Source organism: Jaculus jaculus, chromosome 10 (genome assembly GCF_020740685.1).
Source record: "Jaculus jaculus isolate mJacJac1 chromosome 10, mJacJac1.mat.Y.cur, whole genome shotgun sequence".
NCBI lineage: Eukaryota > Metazoa > Chordata > Mammalia > Rodentia > Dipodidae > Jaculus > Jaculus jaculus.
The window spans coordinates 83,165,445-83,186,193 of NC_059111.1; the positions used below are offsets into that span (position 1 = coordinate 83,165,445).

Sequence of the window (20,749 nt, forward strand, 5' to 3'; positions counted from 1 at the left end):
CCACAAACTTTTATAAGTTTAGCATAGAAAATGATACATAAATTTATAGTATATTCTATAGATTTATAGACATATAAGATATATGGAATAATGAGACTAATTCTTTGGGCACAATCATCTCAAAACATAGTAAGAGAATGTGTATATATTGTGGTGGTAACACAGTTTTACGTTTATATCTGAACAACCAATCCAACACTTGTTTGAATGTAAAATCATTATAAACATTTTTTCTGTATTATATTTTTTAGCAAAGACAACATTCAGTCATGTATACGTTATTCAGCTTTTCATTGCTATGACCAAATAACTGAGAAATTGAAATGAAAGGATGAAGGATAGTTTCATCGTGCCAGAAGTTTCAGTCCATAATCACTTGGCTCCATTGATTCTGGTCTGATGGTAAGGAAGAAGTGTGTAAGGTGAAGCAAAGCTGCTCACCGCCTAGCAGCAAAGAAGTACATAATAGTGGTGGTGGTGATGGTGGAGAATAAAGAGGACAAAAGGAAAAAGTAGAGCAAAGAAGCAACTAGGAACAAGAAAGGCCCTTCAAAGACCAATCCCCACAAAAATATACTTCTACCAATGAGGTCCCATCTTGTACATTTTCTTCCACTTCCTCTCACCAATGAACCCAACAGTGGATTAATATACATTGATGAGAAATGAGCCCTCATAATCTAATCACTTCCCCCCTGCCAAAGCTACAATCTCTCCATGCTGATACACTAGGTGCCAAGCTTCATAACATGAGTCACAACACACACTAAAGACATAACTATTTCCTCAATCAAATATTTTTACCTCCTTCTCACTGCAAGATAATGCTGTATGTCTAACAGCTGCAAGGCAAGAGTCCTATTACCTTTAGGGAGTCAAATTTCAATGTTTAGATACTAAATCATGCTAGGAGAAAATTCACTGGTTGGGAAACTTGTCAGTATTCTCAAAGCTTGCTAAAAGCATATAGAGTCTATATCTGAGGTAAAAGGGTACTTTGTAGGGGTATGATGGGATGGGCCTCTGTAGAGATGGTTCCTGACAGAGACTAGACTGAAGAAAGGACCAAGAGGGTCAGCATAGTCTATAGCAGTGAGCAGTGGCAAAGTGCTTTGGAACGCTAACCTCAACAACACTAATATCTCCCAGTGATTATTTTCATAAAATACTTATATACAGAATTTATTACATGAAGGTACTGGGTATATGGTAACTATAAAGTAAACGTCACTAAGACATTATGTACTGAGCAAGCTGCTGAGGCTTACGGATGGCACCTTCAATGCATTACATATAAACCTCAGGTTTAAAATACAAAAATACCAGAGATGAAATTAAAACTTGCATCTTGTCATGAAAAAGCTAGTAAGATCACCAGTTTTATTATACTAAAGCTAATTTGATCAATTAACACTTGTTAATGATTTATGAAAAAAGGCACATCAAAGCACTATCAGTTATTTAAAATACACATTGTAGGGCTGGAGAGATGGCTTAGTGGTTATGTGCTTGCCTGTGAAGCCTAAGGACCCCGGTTCGAGGCTCAGTTCTCCAGGTCCCACGTTAGCCAGATGCACAAGGGGACACACGCATCTGGAGTTCGTTTGCAGAGGATGGAAGCCCTGGTGTGCCCATTCTCTCTCTCTCCCTCTATCTGTCTTTCTCTCTGTGTCTGTCGCTCTCAAATAAATAAATAAATAAATAAATTTTAAAAAATAAAGTACACATTGTAATCATCTGCAATTAAAAATGTTAACATGCAAGTGAAAGAATTGAAAAGCTTATTTTCACTTGATATAAAATGCTGTTCATATTTCTCTTTTAGAACATGAGCCTTTTTTAAGACAAATCACTGAAGTCAGTTACTTAAACACACTGCAGAGTTTGTATATATTATGCTTGTTAATTTTGTATTAGAAAAAGAGGTAAGTCAAAATAAAGTCAGCAAAAAATCATAAAGACACAAAGAGAAACAAAGTATAACTGCACAAGGATTGAAGTAAAACTGTACAGTAACACCTGTCAAGGAACACGATTTTCAAACTCTCACATGGTGGTTATAGTTTATAATAATGTGCTCTTGAAGATGGATGAGACTTCAAGTGTTATGAAACTGTGAATTAGGACATATGTAAGTTTTCCTTATTAACTGTTTCAAAGCAACATAAGGTACATTAATGTAAGTAATTTTTGTCAACTTAAAGGCAGGAGTGAATGAATAAAAGTAGGATAAAAATAAGAAATAGAGCCAGGCATGGTGGGATGTACCTTTAATCCCAGCACTAGGGGGCAGAGGTAGAAGAACTGCCCTGAGTTTGAGGCCAGCCTGAGAATACAAAGTGAATTGCAGGTTAACCTGGGCTAGAGTGAAACCTTACCTTGATAACCCCCCCCCCAAAAAAAAATAGAGCTGGAAAGACCCTAAAAGTGAGTTAGTGAGTCTATGATGTTGCTCAAAGGATGGAAGAAATAAAGGAAGCATATGAATAATGCCCCAGATCTATAGAAGCCTGGGTGTCCCCAGCTACAGCCACCACAAGTTTGTAAGAAGGAGCAAGAAAAACAGGTATTGGAGGCTTGGGGATTTCTAAAGACAGTTTTGGTCCAATTCATACTTTACTATTTAATATTAATGTTTCTTCTTTAAAAATGTGTCAACTCAAAATGTCTTCAAGGACATACAAACTGCAACAACATTGAATATTACTGTGATCTATCCTGACACTCACCTAGGGCGTTGTTTTAGCTACTGCTTCTCCAAGCAACCGAATAACACAGGTTCAACTAACATTTTCATTAGGCATTTGATACAACTGAGTCATGAAGAAATTCTATGTATTTCCTCAAATTCTACAGGTGAGTAATGGAGACACGTTTTGTATGCAGGTGATGCAGCTGCAGAGTTCTTATTCCTGACCCTTAACGACCATTAAAAATAAACATCTATAGCCGGGCGTGGTGGCGCATGCCTTTAATCCCTGCCCTTGGGAGGCAGAGGTAGGAGGATCGCTGTGAGTTCGAGGCCACCCTGAGACTACATCGAGAATTCCAGGTCAACCTGAGCTAAAGTGAGACCCTACCTCGAAAAACCCAAATAAATAAATAAATATCTATAAATAATTTTTGGGTAAAATAAATTTAACAACTCTTAGAATGGTAATTTGTATTAGATGGCCCCATTCCCTCAGGTGTTTTGAATGCTTGGTCTCCAGTTGGTGGCAATTTGGGAGATAGAGTCTTGCTGGAGGAGGTCTGTTGCTGGGGTGTACTTTGAATTCTTTTTTTTTTTTAATTTAATTTTTTTTATTTGAGAGTGACAGACACAGAGAGAAAGACAGGTAGAGGGAGAGAGAGAGAGAATGGGTGCGCCAGGGCTTCCAGCCTCTGCAAACGAACTCCAGACGCGTGCGCCCTCTTGTGCATCTGGCTAACGTGGGACCTGGGGAACCGAGCCTTGAACTGGGGTCCTTAGGCTTCACAGGCAAGCGCTTAACCGCTGAGCCATCTCTCCAGCCCTGTACTTTGAATTCTTATTGTCCAGCTTTGCCCTTGCAAGAGATCAGCTCACTCTCTTGCTGCTTTCTGACAGATGCTGTGGCGAGATGTACTGTTCAGCCCGTGCTCTCCCATCCTTTCCCTGCTACGATGAGACATTCATCCCCTCAAGACTGTAAGTCAAAATAATCCCATTTCTTCCATCAGCTGCTTTTAGGTGGCTGGTTTGCGCTAGCAACATGAATGAAACTATGTCACCTAGTTAAATAAAAGACTATTATTTTCAATTAGGCAATGAAATTCTTTCTCTACAAAATAGTATATCTGTATAACAGAAAATCTGGAAAAGAGCTAGTAGATAATTTCTTTCATAGTTTTAAATGACTTTCTACTACTACATTTAATGCATTTTCTCTCTAAAGTTTATATTCATCTGTCTTTATACCCATCCACATACACAATTCCACAGCAATTAATTTTCAAATATCTTATGTAGCAGAGCCTCACTTAGTCTTGTCACAGTCAGTCTTCATACAACCTTTCCTTGCTTTTGGAGGAAAAATAAATTCCCAAGGTCTTAACCACTGTCCCCTGGTCCTCACTTTGACCACTCTTTCCCAAGTTCTGTGCCGCCTCTGTACATACCTCAGGCTTATGCATTAAATGACACATGTTATTACAGCACAAAGAGCTACTGAGTTCTGAATTGCTGGGGCCTAAATATTCTCTCAACATTATTAGTTTATTGTCACTATTAACACACAATGAAACTGAAGTCACAAAAGGTGTACTGGTCACAGACAGGGAGCCAAATCACAAGTTTCTCAGATCCTGAGTTAGTATGGAATATATGTAACTATTACATCACTGTCCTTCATCTGGATACTATTTGGCCACATTCCCAATGAACAAAATACAAATGTAAAAGAAAGTTCCAAGATTCTCTGTATATATCTTCCCCAATTAAAACCCAAATATTTTGCTTTATTATAAACCAACTGCTAATGTCTTCAAAGTATCTTGCTCCCTTTTGCCATCAGACTATCCTCTAAACGACTTAAAGGTCACATAACTTAAAATCAGAAGCACAATAACACAGGCTTATTAGAGTGTGTTCATTTCACTGAGTGAAAAGTGCTGTTTGAATGTTGTGTAAAGTTTACATGGCCCTGATATCTTGGCTTGAGTTACATGGCATGACAGGCAGGTGTGGGGTCACAGATAGGCATGTAGTCACAAGCGGGCATAACGTTAAGTGGAGGGAGGGGTCATGAACAGGCAAAAGGTCAAAGGATCGTAAAGCCTCTTTTTACCCTATTCTTCACTTTAGAAGCAGAGCTCTTCTCCTACACCAAGAGATAACCCCAGTGTCTATATAGATTTATGACGTAAATCAAAGTGGGAATTGCTGTCACCATTTTAAAATATCTTTATTATTCATTCATGTATTCAACATTATCCAGAAAAAAAAAGTATGATTCCACACAAAGAAATTTGAGATCACACAGCTAGGACTTGATAACAAAATTCTTCTACTGTTATATAAACATAGGATTTTTTTTTCCATTCAGTTTTCAATATAACACTAATCAGTTATAAGCAGACATCCAATAGACTGGTAATAATGTCCTGCTTTTATGGGGGAGGCAATTCAGTTTTCTTTTTTAATTTTCACTTATAGATTTAACTGTCATAGTAGTCAAATATTTCAGTAGTCCCTTTATATTTGACCTTTCTTTTCACTGAGAAAATACACTTAGAACGAGGATAACAATGTTATAAAAAGAGTATAGTATTTCTGGGTTTTAAGTTAATACTGCTACTTAGCCACTAGGCTATGCTAAAGTATAATCCATTTCTTTATGAACACTTCTAAGTGAAAAAGCAGGAAATACTGGAAAGGCCTCTGTGAGTGTTTTCATCATTCATACTCTAGCTGATAATTAATTTAACAGCTTATTTAGGATTTATTCTATAGAATTAGTTTATTTGAAATATACCACAACAATAAGTGAACCAAATATTTTGTTAATCAGTCTTATGGCAAAGCCCATTTTTGCTTTAAAATGATAGTTTATATCATACCTATTTTTACCCAAATGAAATATCTATTTTCATTTACATGTAGTTACTTGTACTCTATATGGAACATCATAAAGTATAGCTGTAGAGTAATTAGCTACCAGAAACATGAGGGGTCAGAAATGCTTGAATTTTGGCATGTAAATATCAATGTGTTTAAAATGCAACAGTTGAAAACCAATTACCATTTAATTTAAGGTATTTTATACATTAAAATTAAAGTCTATTTCCTGAAAACTGTGTTGAGAGACTTGGAAGTTCCAACTTATGAATGCAGCTCACTTTCATATTTATAATTTTTCCTTAAAACTCTAAAGAGTATATAAATACCATTTTTATTATCATTATTCATATCAATATCTATCTTTCACTACACAGTATGGGGAAGCATTAGAGAGTCAAATAAGCCAAAGAAACTTACATTGTGGTTAGGAACACACATAATATATAGATAACACTGGTAAAAACACAATCAGTGTGAATGCAAGAGATATTTCAGAGATAAATAACATAGAGAATACATGTTAAAAGGGTTTACATTCGAGAGAAACAGATGCTCCACACAATGCTGAGATAATAGATTTATACAAATAACATCCCAGAGGATTTCAAAGTCTGATATGCTCTGAAAGCAAAAATCCCAAACTCTCCAGTTTATTGCTTAATGCCCTCACCAACTTTACCCATAATTGCACCATATTTTAAATACAAATTAATTTTTTTCAAGTTGGCCTATTTTTCTTGAATTATTAATTACTCATTTGTTAATTATTCATTATAGGATAAATTATTGACACAGCACACTCCAGCCTCAAAACAAATGGCATGAGTCCCCTAATCCAATTATATTCTTGCTTTGGTATCTGGTGAAGGACTAACAAGAAAAAGAATAGTTTCTCAATTTCTTTCTCAAATGTAATTGAGTGCAGTAAAATCCAGTTATGAAGAAGCTTAGAATAAAATGGATATTGTTATGCTGTAAAATAAGTGAGGTTTTCACATACAGCTACGTATGAGGGAGATAATGAAAATGTTTGAAGCACTTACCATACTGGTACTGAAGACCTAGAGCAGATGTCTGGGAAAAGCACCTCCAGCTGCCCCTGCCCACAGGGAACCACTGCTATTTCAACAATGTTGGAAACTTTTAATGCCAATACATCCTTATTTCTAACACTAATATTAAAACAGGATTTATTTACTGAGCCAGTATTATAGAAAGTGATATTTTTAATTATTCTAGCTACATAATTCTTTAACATAATAGAATATACTACAAACATTATCACTTGGAAAATTCTATAATTTTGCATGTTACTAACTGCAGAAGAAACCAAATGTGGGAGAATGCCTGTTAGGGTCTCTTCACAGTAGGAGGTAATAAATATTGTGACATGGGTGTGGAACCTGAATTCTTTGGTGACTTCTTTAGCTTTCTAGATTATACTGAGAGAGTCTTGTGACAAAATCAATTGCAGAGTCATTATAGGGGTCCTGATTTATCCAATGAAATGTGAAAAAAGCAAATTATCTTTTGTATTTAGCAATGATATTCCTCATACACCACTCACTCAAATTAAGCCATGTAAGGATCCTAATTAATCCAGATGTTCTGAATAATTCTTCACATAGAAATAGCTCAGTCAGAACAGGGATTTCTTCTCATAGTCAGCAAAGGCTGCAGAACTTGCTCCATGCCCTGTTCTATGTATAATCTTCATTTGGTTCCAGGACTATTGACATGCTGTTGGTATTATGGCAGGCTCTTGTTTCTTATGAGCAAAAAATGGTAAAGAAATAACTATAGTTCCTGGAACATGCTGTATTATTTTATGTCTACCATGTAGCTCTGCTGTCTCTAAGTACTTTATATAATTAGTGGTCTCTAGTCTCAAAGCACTCCATGCCAAATGCACCAAACTATCATCGTTTGTTATAAGCCCTCTAAGAATTTCTGCTTTTGTAAATTCTGTGTCATCTAAGAAGAATTTCTTCTTCCTCTGTCCCTCCATGTGTGAAGTTTAACATTCGAGTTCTACCTGGATTTTCTGATGTCTTGTGTGACTTCAACTCACTGATCCAGCTAAGATTAGGTTATTTCCATTCTTGCCTTATAGCAGTTATGAGTCAATACTTCATTCATTTGTATACAAGCTTAAATCCCTTCTTTCTTTCTTTGTTCCTATAATTCTGTTAGGTTACTACTTTCTGTTTAGAACAGAACAAATGTCTAACACATACTTCACAAGCTAATTGTGAATAGAAAAAATGGATGAATGAAAGAACTCCAAATATTAAATCTCAGCACTTTCATGTTCATACAAACTGAATCTCAGACAGACTTTCCTTTATGTTAACACAGTAGGTACATCATATTTTAGGCTATCCAAATTTTAGATAACTTTTTAAGAGCTTACCCTCGGAGGTATTCTCCCAAATAAAAAAAAAGGATTACTCCTTGTCCAACATTCAATTTTGTTTTCCTTAAGGGTTCCAAACAAATCTTCTTTTTTATTTTGTATAACTTCACATTTTTGGTATACAGAAATAATTTTATTTTCTTAATGCAACACATAAACATACAATCAATATTATTTTCTAGAGAGTGTAATATATAAATTATTCACATTAAAAAATTAAGAACAAAAAGCTTCATATGCAGAAAATATTTATAAACATATACTTAATTTTAATCTGTTTTGATAATATATACTAGGAGATTTATAAATCTGAATAAATACGACATGATACACATTGCATGAGTACATGGATGGGTCTGTTCCAATGGTTATCATACTACATACAACTCACTCTCTTGTTTTTTAAAATATAAGTGTGCTTCATTCTCCCCTTTGGGAATTAAGCTTAAAAGCCAGCAGATCCCTCTTATAGGAAGAACCATACTTTTAGATTGCTAAATTGTATTGTTAAATTTAGGCACACCACTTCAATTACTTGTTCCCACAGAAGGAAAAATGGTTTTGTTTTTTCCTAATGGCAAACACCCTAGTGCTGGAGTTTGGCTTTATTAAATCCTAAAGTTTTACTCTGAGAAAGACCTCTATGATTTTTTGTTTTTATTTAAAGCTTTGTTTTTAAAAACTCATTTAATAGTTCAGACCTGTTTCCACACCAGTTGTAGGAAAAAAAGAACACTGTCCAGGATGAAGGATGCATCAGACCATGGCACTTCCAGAAGAGAAGTCCTGTACTTCTTTCCAACCCATCTACAGTTCCTCTAGTACTGAAGTAATTTCTACTTATATGTTAGACAAACACTCATATCCTTCCCATCAAAATTTGTACAGCCTTCTAGATTACATCAAACTACCCATTAACTTTTACATATTCTATGAAAGTTTTATTATTTCAAGGGACCTGAATCCAGGCTTGTTTTAATTATGACCGTATCTAGATTGTGAAAAGTATTTCTTAAAATGATTTCTCTCTGTGTAAATTTCTTTATCAGTATAACTGATGTGTATGCCAACAAAAACAAAAAAGACAATTCTATTAAGTGAATACCTCTGCATTTGGCTACACAGAAGTTTGTGGATATATAAAATTAATAAAACAACTTATGTAACTTTATTAAGAAAATTATGTAAAAGGTTGGTATATTGGTTTCTCACTAAACTGACAAAAGTGTTACGCTGAATGAAATTCACTATTCAAGGGAAAATATTTTCATATTCATACTCACCCACTATGCTTCATGTGTGGTGGTTTATCCATTCGCACTGCCAATTTGATTTTTAAGTCAGAATCTTGACTATTTTTTGGAACTATCATTCGGTGTAACTCAGCTGATTTGGAGCTGTTAGAAGTTGGATATAATATTACCTGTAAGGAAAAAGTGGGGGGGGGATGTCTGAGTGCATAATACAGAGTATCTATGAATAAAAGCTAAAATCTTTTGTGACAAGAAGGTGTCAACTCCCAAGTAAGTCTGACAAACCAGTGGACTTTCTCCCACATAGCAGATGGATTTTTCCATACAGTCATTTGTTTTTGACAAGTATTTGTTTTCATATTATCACATAATGAGTTTTTCCTTCCTGTGTCACTTCACAGTAAATTAACTGCACAACATGCAACAGTTGAGTTGGCAGCTGAAAAATACTTAATGGACACCTATAATTTCAACTCTACTATAAGCTCCTCAGAGGACAAAAGTTCAGAAAGAAATATGCTTTGAAATCACACATGACATAATAGAAAAGCAAAACTAATTATTGAGGCTTTATACAAATGCCTCACATTTTAATATTTTCTTTGTAAAATAGCATTAAAGGAAATCAGCTCATTTAGAAAGGTAAAAAATGATCATAGCACATTTTCTGCTCTATATCAATACCAAAGAGATTGTATTCCTGACTATATGTTTTGAGAATTATCAATATGATGATACAATGACTGAAATGACATAATTATTTTAATAAACTGGCCAGTTACCAAATTTTCATTTCATAAGAGTTCACAAAGCCAGACGAGCTCAGGAAAGAAAAACCTGCTCTACTGAAGGAGATTCCAAATTGATGAAATAATATATTTATTCCCTTTACTCAGTCTCGGCACCATATAAACACTCCATTTCCAATAGGCATGTATAGCTAGAAACAAAGAGAACATAAGAGGAGAAGCAGCACATTTTGACCTAAGCCAGTCTTAGCTTGAATAATTAGGAAAAAGTAAATAAGACTAAAATTTGTGATTATGTAATCAGCTATGCTAAAATGAGAAGTTAATTCACTGTATCATTCAAAAATCTTTCTTTCTATGTATAAGTGGAAGTATTCTTCAAAAAAAAAAAAAAAATCTGAAAGCACAACAGTTAACCCCAATGGATCTGATATATTAACTTAAAATCTGAAACTCCAAAATTGCTAAAGGAAAAAGTAGGATCAACACTATGTAGACATCATAAGAATTTTCTGAATAGGAATGCAGTTGCTCAGAAGATAAGGAAAATAATGAAAAAATGGGACCTCAAAAAATTGAAGATTTTCTGTATATCAAAGGAAGCTGTTAATTTAGTGAAGAGGCAACCTAAAGAATGGGATAAAATCTTTGCCAGCCATACATTAAGAGACGACTGATATTTATAATATAGAAAGAACTAAAAAAAAAAAAGGAAATAATCTAATCAGACATGTGCTATGAAACTACAGATTTTTTTTTTCATGGTCCTCTCTGTTCCTGTGAGCGCATCTGCATGGTCATCCCTCTGTTCTTGTGAGAGCATCTCCACTGTCTTCCCTCTGTTCCTCTAAGAGCATCTACATGGTCTTCTCTCTGCTCCTGTGAGAGCATCTGCATGTTCCTCTCTCTGTTCCTGTGAGAGCATCTGCATGGTCCTCTCTCTGTTACTGTGAGAGCATCTGTGTGGTCCTCTCTCTGTTCCTGTGTGAGCATCTGCAATGTTGTCTCTAAAGAGAGGTTTTTCTTTTTAAAAACATTTATTTATTTGAGCGAAAGACAGATATACAGAGAGAATGGACATGCCAGGGCACCTAGCCACTTTAAACAAACTCCAGACACAAGTGCCCTCTTGTGTATCTGGCTTATGTGGGTCCTGGGGATTCAAACCAGAGTCCTTTGGCTTTGCAGGCTATTGTGATGAAAACAAAGGACAACAAATGCTGGTGAGAATGTGAGGAAGCCACTGTTGGCCGGAGTGCAAACAGGTACAGCCAGTTTGGAAATCAGTGTGGAGACCTATCATATAAACCAGCTATAACACTTTTGGGCATGGATCAATAGTACTCTACATCCTGCCACAAAGATACCTGTGCATTCATGACCACAGCTACTTTATTAGAGAACAGGTAGAAAATGGAACTAGTATATATGTGTCTGTTAAGTAATGAATGATTACTGAAAAAACTATATGATACACACACATACACAATGGATTTTTATTTAGCTGCAAATACAAGCAATACTACGAAGTTAATAGGAAAATGAATGAAACTGGAAAAAATAATATACTAAATAAGATAATCCATGCTCAGAAACTTTTAGATTTGTGTTTAAGTTGGGGTGAATATATGTAGATTCAATGCATGTAGAAAGGGGCCGTGGCAGGGATCACTAAGGGTTGGGGAGAACACATGTGATAAGAATGTTGAGGGAGGCAATACCTGGGGGTGGGTTATGGGCATAGGGAGTGAAATCTAATACTAAGGATGCATGAAGAAGGTACTATAGGCACATGATATTTTGAAAGCTAATTAAAAATTACATTTTTCCCTTTTAAAAAAATTATTCTTTTAGTTGGCATGTAAAGATTTAGTTATCATCCATTCTAGCATTTTAAAACCTGTAAGGTGCATTTTACTATTAAACTATAACATGTAAATATATTGTGGTATATAAATTATACCTCAATAAACATACCTTCAGAAATACAAAAAAATATGTAATTAAAAAAAAAAAAGAAACAGTGAGCATAAATATCCTGCATGGGTGGATACTGCTGAGCATAGAAAGCACAGACAAAAACCCCAAGGCCAGGGTGGGATCCATCCCTATATGTTGTTGGTTTAAGAGTACCATTACCCCCTGTGTAGGCTCGCAAATGATACAGGGCTTTGAAATTTCACTTGGTTGGTCACCAGAACTAGGAAGTAAAACACTATTGCTTAAGACATCACAGCTTTTGGGTGTAGAATGTAGAAAAATCAAGTTGGAAACTGAGGTGAATGTTTCTTTCTTGCTGGCTAGCTATCAAAGTGCCAGAAGGTGCAATGCAACTGATGAGGGATCAAAATCATCAACAGTGTTACCCACCTGTGGATCTAGAATGAGATAGTGACCTGCTAAGCAAGATGTGCCCTCTGGTGCAAAAGTGGCATGACTGTTATGGGGGTGGCCAACTACTTTCTGCTTGTACTGAGATCTGATCCACAGGACAGAATTCATATGGCACTATAAATCAGGTCAAAAGTCCTTGGCTAGGGAGGTCGTAGGCTGTTTGGTGTGACCTACCACCACCACTGTTTTACTAAATGGACACATTGTCAAATAGATTTCCAAATGTTCAAGTTGATGTCCATACATTAGATTATGTCCAAGGCATGTGTGGTTTTGGTTCAAGAAGCTTTTTTTTTTTTTTTTTTTTTCAAAAGCAAGGGTGGCAATGACTAGTAGACTTAAAACTGGACAGAATGCTGAGATTCAGTGACTAAATGGGACATATATACATCATCCTTTCCAAGGCTCAAGGAACAATGAACAAGACTTGTAGAAATAAGGTAAGACCTAGAGGATAGGAAGGAGAGCTGTTGAACTCTGTATTCCAGATAGGACTTGGACACGACATTTATGTACACATTATAACTCTTGTTACCTGTCCTAAACCGGTACAAGACTGGGCCTATCAACATTTTCTCATGAGTAGGGGAGGAGCTCATGAGGCCAAACACCTCCCTGAGGAGCTACTGGCAGTTAATGATTACTATGGGACGGGAAGTCATTTTAAATTAATTATTTATTTATTGGAGAGGGGGAGAGAGAGAGAGAGAGAGGGAGGGAGGGAATATTCCATGGCCTCTAGCCACTGCAAATGAACTACAGATGTATGTGCCACTTTGTTCTTTTGGCTTATATGGGTACTAGGGGATGGAATCCTAGTAGTCAGCATTTGTAGGCAAGTGGCTTAACAACTAAGCCATCTCTCTAGGCCAAGACGGCATTTTCTACAGTGGTAACTGCCTGCAATTTGCACATGCTCCAGTCAATAACCCTGCCCAGCATTTGTTTTCATCTGAATTTTTAATGTTTGCTAACCTTTGCCAAGGATGTGGAGAAAGAGGAACCCTCATTCACTGTTGGTGGGAATGTATGATGGTACCAGCACTATGGAAAGCAATATGGAGACTACTACAAAGGTTAACTATAGACTTACCAACAGACCCACTTATTCCCTTACTGGGCATTTACCCTAAAAGCTCCATACCTCAGATCAGAGAGATTTGCTAAAGCAGGTTTATAGTTCCTCAATTCATAATAGCTAAGAGCTGGAATCAACCCAGATGTCCATCATTAGACGAATGGATAACCAATATGTGGTATATCTATAAGATAGAATTCTACAAGGCAATAAAGAAAAATGAGACAGTGAAATTTGAAGAAAAATGGTCAAATCTGGAACAGATCATTCTAAGTGAACTCACCCAATCACAGAAAGATAATCATCATATGGTCTCTCTCATCTGTGGCTCCTAACCTGAAACTGCCCGAGATGCTGACATGCCTAATAAGCATCTTGAGGACCAGACAATGGAAAGGGTGGGGAGGGAGGAGAAGGTAAGGGTGGAGGGACATAAAACTAGACCCAAATGGCAATGGTACCATAAAATTCTATATCCTAAAAGACAGACTAAATGGGTGAACTTTCATCAGGTCCTTAGAGGGAACTCCTGAAACACAGGGTCCTGGAGAGGGTATGATGAAGACTAACCTTAATCTTCTGTGTTTTTTTTTTCTCTCCTCTCTCTCTCTCTCTCTTTGTCTTTAATATTACCTATCTTTTGCTTCCTTATTTTCCTTGGTGCTGGCCTGTAACTCCCAGTACCAGCATGTTGTTAATATCCACCATGAGCTGTTGATCAGACAGACTACAAAGTTTCCCAACAGAAGACAGATTTCTGTCAGAGTACTTAATGAGCCACCAAAGATTAGTGGTAAGATCCTACTGCTGAAGACACCATATGCTGTTGGAACAGAATATGGAGTGATCTGGCTAGAATTTGGAAGAAAGTCAGTCCCCAGACAGTTAGCTCATCTAGTGCCAGAAGGTGCTACATGAGTGACTGGGGGAAAATGATCAACATCTGTTCAAGCAAGTCATAGTCTAAGATAACCAGCAGCAAACAAGCTGACATGATACTCACACAAGTGCAATAGTGGCACACAGCCATGTTGGGTAACCAACTTCTCTTGATTTGGCTAATGGAACCACTCAGTGGAACAGAACCCAAAAAGTGAGCCTGATCTCCATTATCAAACTCCTACAAATTGTGAGCTACAAGATAACCAACTGCTCTTGATTTGGTTACTGGACCCACTCAGTAGAATGGAACCCATAGCTGGAATTGGGAAACAAGTCAGAACCATATCCAAAAAATAAGCCTGCTCTCCATTATTAAGTTCTCACCAATCATGGGCTATAAGAGGGCATATACTTATTAAATTCTCTCTAAAATAATAGTGGTTATCCCATTTATCTGGTCCTGACTTCACTCTGTATTCAAGAATTTGCTTCTCTTTTTCAGATGGATGCAGATCCTCAGGATAGAATCAGCCCATCACACTGCACCAGGGTCCCAAGATGAAACCATAGAGTAATTGAGGAAATAAGCAAGAGTTCTGCTTTGTTGGTGAACCTGGTACCAGCACAAGGGTGAAGGAGACAGACACAGAGAACACTCAATTTCTACCAAACCCGATATCTGGAGACACAGAGGCTCCCAAGACCTCATCACTGAAGTATACCTACAACAAACCCAACATGGCTCAGGGAAATGCACAAAAGAGAAGGTGGAAAGATTGTTAGATCCACATGTTGGAACATTATGGAGAGAGACATTGCCTCCTACCCATAACTGATGGCTAACCTCACACTACCCACACTCCCCAACAAGGAGGGTCCCTGCAGAGGGGAGATGACAGGGGGAGGCTAATGATGGTACCAACATGGCTTTGTACAAACTGTGTTTATAGCTAATAAAAAAGGATTAAAAATAACAGGTTCTAGAAGACCATATTTTTGTACAATCTGGATGGGGAAAACAGCTTGGTTTTAAAGCACCATAAACTGTCTAAATAAAAATGTGTCTACATTAAAAAAAAAAAAACCCTGCCCCAATGTACACTCGTACAAGCAGCCCTAATTAAGCTCAGTAGATACAAAAAAGGGAAAAAAAAGAAGACATGAAAGTATGAGGGAAGTACTTGTAGGGAAGGCAAAGAGGTTCAGCTAGAGTAGGAGGCAAATAAGAGTGTAATGAGGATGAATATGACAAAATATATTCTATGCATATATAAAATTATCATAAAAGTATGAAAAAAATGATAAAAGTTTGAGTACAAACCAAACAATGAAAACAATGCCAACAAAGTAAAAACAAATTATTGTCAAGATTAGGGTAAAAGGCATTAAAATGTTTATTCTGTGTGAATAATTGACTTTTCTCTTTAAAAATATCCACATAAGCCTGGCATGGTGGTGTACGCCTTTAATCCCAGCACTTGGGAGGCAGAGGTAGAAGGATCGCTGTGAATTTGAGCCACCCTGTGACTACATAGTGAATGGGAAAGGTAGAACTCCTTACAACGTGCTCCCCCCAGACACAAAATGGCCTGGATATCCATGACCTCACAGTGCCTAACACTACCTAAACAAGACCATCATATAGAAGGTAAAGATCATGGCATCAAAATAAAAGAAAGACTGATTGAAAGGGAAAGGGGATATAATGGAGAATGTAGTTTCTAAGGGGAAAGTGGGGGGGGGGGGGAGGGAGGGCATTACCATGGGATATTTTTTATAATTGTGGAAGTTGTTAATTAAAAAAAAAAACAATTGAAAAGAAATAAAAACACTAAAGGTGGAAAAAGTGCATTATAGACAAATGAATGCCATGATCAACTTGTATGGTGATTTAAAAGGATCAAAAAGTAGGATAGCAGCTGGATACATGGCTTAGAGTTCAAGATGCTTGCCTGTGAAGAGCCTAAAGACCTAGGTTCGATTCCCTAGGATCCATATAAGCTAGATGCACACAGCAGTATATGTGTCTTGAGTTTGTTTGCAGTGGCTAGAGCCCTAGTATGCCCATTCTTTCTATATGCCCCTCTTTCTCCTCATTCTCCAATAAAAAAATAAATAAATAATATATAAATAAATAAAGATAGAGTGGTACATTCTCTGTAGTTGTAATATTCCTAAGCAATCTGGAAAGTTTTGCATGTCTTCTTCACCTATCCATTGGATTTTTTAAAAATTATGTGGCATAAGTTACCTACAGATTTTATTACTTTTTAATTCTATGTTTATGCGAAAAATGATACTGTTCCAATTCTAAAAGTCTTATGTACAAGAAAAGAATAAAACTATGTTTTCTCATTTTATATATGCTAATTGTTGCTTAGAGATTGGTGCCTCAAAATATAGTCAATCCACAAATTAAAGGCTAGTCTAATATTGAATAACATCACTGCTATCATATTTTATTTTCTTATTCAATCTTTCTAACTTAAGTCCCACTGAATGGGGACAAAGAGATATGGAAAAATATGATGACACAGATGCCCTCAATGAGCTTATGCCCACATATCACCAGATCTCTCTCCACTATAAGTATTATTCCTTCCTGCTGTTCTCCTGTCTCCAAGATTACCAGGTATTTATTGACTTTCTTAATCTTGGAGTTTATTTGTCATCATCAGTTTCCCTTCCCATTCTATCACAAACATAATTCATTGCCTGTGTTAAACTCTGGCATAGTTTCTGTTAATCTGGACAAATGGATTGATAAAAGGTGTAGATACTGGGTCATTTGAAAAATGAAGATGCAAACATATGAAATGTACATTTCTTACAGATCTAGCCCGGAAAATCAGTTGTAAACTTAGATTTAGAAAAGGTCTATGTGTCTATGGCCATACCACCCTGAACATGCCTGATCTTGTCTGATCTCGGAAGCTAAGCAGGGTCAGGCCTGTTAGTACTTGGGTGGGAGAAACGGTCTGTGAAGGCTGAAGAGGTGACTTAGTGGTTAAGGCACTTGCCTGAGAAGCCTAAGGACCCAAGTTACACTCTCAAGGTCTCACATAAATCTGATGCACAAAGGTAAACAAATACACAAGGTTACACATGTGCACAAGGTGTTGCATTCGTCTGGAGTTCAAATGAATTTGCTGGAGGCCCTGGTGTACTAACTGTCTCTCTCTCTCTCTTTTTCTCCTTCATAAAAGTAAAAAAGGAATGGTCTACGAACAGTCTTCAGATTCCCACATTGCACAAGCAGAAAGGAACTATATTCTTTTGTGGGATATGAATAATAACAGGCAAGGAAGAAGTTTTCATGGGGTGGAACACAAAAGGGACATGGGAGATATAGGACCGAGCTCTTCTTCTTGATCCTCAGAGAGGTCAAGTAAATAGGTATAGAGCAATTTCAAGGGAGGCTATCTTTATGGTGCCTGCGTGCCAAGATTTCATTACTGTTCCTGGACAACTACTGCTGGGTATTTTCCATTGCTGCTGCTTTTTTTCCAAATGACAAACCTTACTAGTAGCTCTCCTGTTGCTGCCCAACAGTTGCATAACAGCTTTGCACTGGGGCAGTGAAGGGAAAGGTGAATAAGATCACAAGCATTTTAAGAGGTTAGCTATCTGCTAAGAGTCATAACTAAATTTAATGTAGATGTTGAACTGGAGGTAGCAATAAGATGGGATTATGTGCTTTTTCTCAAGAGGAAATGAATGTGTTAAATATAGGAGAAAGGGTAACAAGCGGAGATCATGCACTGTCTACCACAATTCCATATGTGCTAGGCACAGACTATGATCAGTAAGGAGCTAGTTAGCCAAGGACTAAACTTAGTTTTTACTGCACCAGAGTAAAGATATATGAAAGTTCTGGGTAAAGAAGTATAAGAAAAGTGCTAAATGGCATTGTGATATGACATGATTAAGAAACAGATATACTTTCTTAACCTTTCTATACTCTATGATAAAATACAAAACACAAATGGGCACAGGGAGTGCAGAGACATGACATGGGGGAAACTAGAGCTAGGAATGAATACAGGGGAGAAAAACACATTGCTATCTGGAAGACATAGAGTAAATTGTCTTATCAGCAATGTTTTGAACCATAGAAATTGTTTGTTATAGCATTTATTCATCTCTAATCTTGAATATTAAGACATTATCTTACTCTATAAATTATGCACTGTATTACTTAAGTAATAGTTGCTTTGTTTTTTACAATAGGTAGTTCTAATCCCATAGCATACAGTTCATGCACAGGGAGGGATGTTTTACATTGGTGGTCAGAATAAACAAAATATTTAATGAATATAAATTTTTACATACATCTATATCCTAGGTCAACATATAAATTATAGATCTGTAAAAAAGTTAACTTCATTTACAGATTATTTTGTTCTTTGCTATTTATTTCTTTTAACCTTTCTTATACATTTCTGCTTCTAGTTTATTTTTCTCAATAATATTTTAAATGTCAGCTGGCATGATGCAAGTGTTGTGATTTCTTATCTTGAATATAAAGCCAATGATTTTTTTTTTTCATAAAGAAATAGCAGCATTGTTTGCAATTTTCCTAAGATGTGGCTAAGAACATGCTATTATTTTTAAGGCTTTGATTAAACCTATCAAATGCATATACAGGACAATTTAAAGCTTGAAAAATTATATAATTATATGTGTGTATGAATTTATATGGGTTTCATAAATATCCTTATATTAAAAATGTACTAATATGACACTGCCAATTGCTTTTGTTCTGTTAGATGCCTTGATTAAAGGCATAGGAAATCACAGGCATTTGTGTGCATATCATGTCAACTAAACTCTGTGACCTATGACTATACATATCTTAACATGTTTCCAACATATGCCTAGAAGAAAAGGAAAGAGCAACACCATTTGAATAAAACTGGAAACTGAGCCAGAACCCTATGGAGAGCAAGGTTATGGATGCCAAGGAGACGTTCCCAATAGTTTGTGGCCAAAAGAGAGGTCCATCCTGAGTTGATGGTTTACTTTAGTATTTACTTCTTGAATGTGGAACTAGCCTCAGTTCCATCACTTGTCTTTAAAAAAACTTCAGTCTAGGGCTGGAGAGATGGCTTAGCAGTTAAGGTGCTTGCCTGTGAAACCTAAGGACCCATGTTTGACTCTCTAGATCCCACATAAGCCAGATGCACAAAGGTGAGGCAAGTGTAAGGTAGCACACAGCCACTAGGTGGCACAAGCGTCTGGAGTTTGATTGTAGTGGTTGAGGCACTGGCATGTCAATTCTCTCTCTTTCTTTCAATCTAATACTCATTATACTGTCCTCCATGCTGATATACTTTATATCTTCAAAAGAAAAAGAGACTATCCTGTGGGATAATATTCCTTTTTTGTTTTACAGATAGTGTTTCTTGTAGCCCAAGCTGACCTAAGTAAAATTTGCTATGCAGCCAAGGATGATTCGCTTGTCTTTAATTCCCCTGTGCTGATATTATAGGCATGTGCCACCACTCCCAGTTTTAGAAGGGTTAGGGTTATAAACCAGGGCTTTGTGCAGTTTAAGAAAGCACTCTACCAAGTGAGCTACATTACCAGCCCTACAAATATTTAAGAGTTAGAAACCAGGACTCTAAATTGAGACCAGAGGCCTCCTATGGGATAATTTTTGCTTTCTAATACCAAAAGGTCACCACAAGGTCAGGGACAGTGGGACCAGATAAACTGCTACTGAGAAGCAGACTGGTAATGGTCATTAGAGAGCTCATTCTGTGAGAGATTAGGTGAGGCAAGAGTTCTTGGGATAGATTTTCTTAGAGGAATAAGGAAGATTTTCCTCAAATCAAATGAGCAATATCAGGCAAGTTGGGAAAGAATATTTCAGATACAAGCTATAATAAAAACTAAAAATAAACAAAAAATGAGGGGCTGAAGAGATGGTTTAGCAGTTCTGGTGCTTGCCTGCAAAGCCCAAAGACCCAGTTCAATTCCCCAGGACCCATGTAAGCCAGATGCAGAAGGTGGTGCATGCACATGGAGTTCATTTGCAGTGGATAGAGGCTTTGTAGTTCCCACTCTTTCTCTCTCTCTGCTTCTTCCACTCTCTTCATCTCTCTCAAATAAATAAATAAAAATAAAAATATTTTAAAAAATGAAAATATGACTAACCAGGTAGAGTAAACAGGTAGTAGGAAGAGCATATGCCTATGGAAGGACCAGAGGGAAGGTTAGGGAGATGCTATAAAAATGTTTTAAGTGTTTTGCCATACCCTACAGGTAAGATTCAGGCCAAAGAGATGTTTGAGCAGAGTAATGGCAAAAGTACATTCTCACACTCCTGACGATAGAATGGTGCTTTCCCCTTTCCAGCAATATCTAGCCTAGACAAGTCATGTGACTGTATGT

At 36.7% G+C, this 20,749-nt stretch overlaps 1 protein-coding gene across 20 annotated transcripts in view; it reads right to left on the minus strand.

Annotated features, from left to right (window-relative positions):
* Positions 1-20,749, minus strand: part of Cadps2 (calcium dependent secretion activator 2) — a 586,012-nt gene that overhangs the window by 253,596 nt on the left and 311,667 nt on the right. For all 20 annotated transcript variants that reach the window (XM_004658596.2, XM_004658595.3, XM_004658593.2 and 17 more), the window contains exon 8: positions 9,281-9,420. In XM_004658596.2, the coding sequence (XP_004658653.1) occupies positions 9,281-9,420 (140 nt within the window). The remainder of the gene's footprint in view (positions 1-9,280; positions 9,421-20,749) is intronic.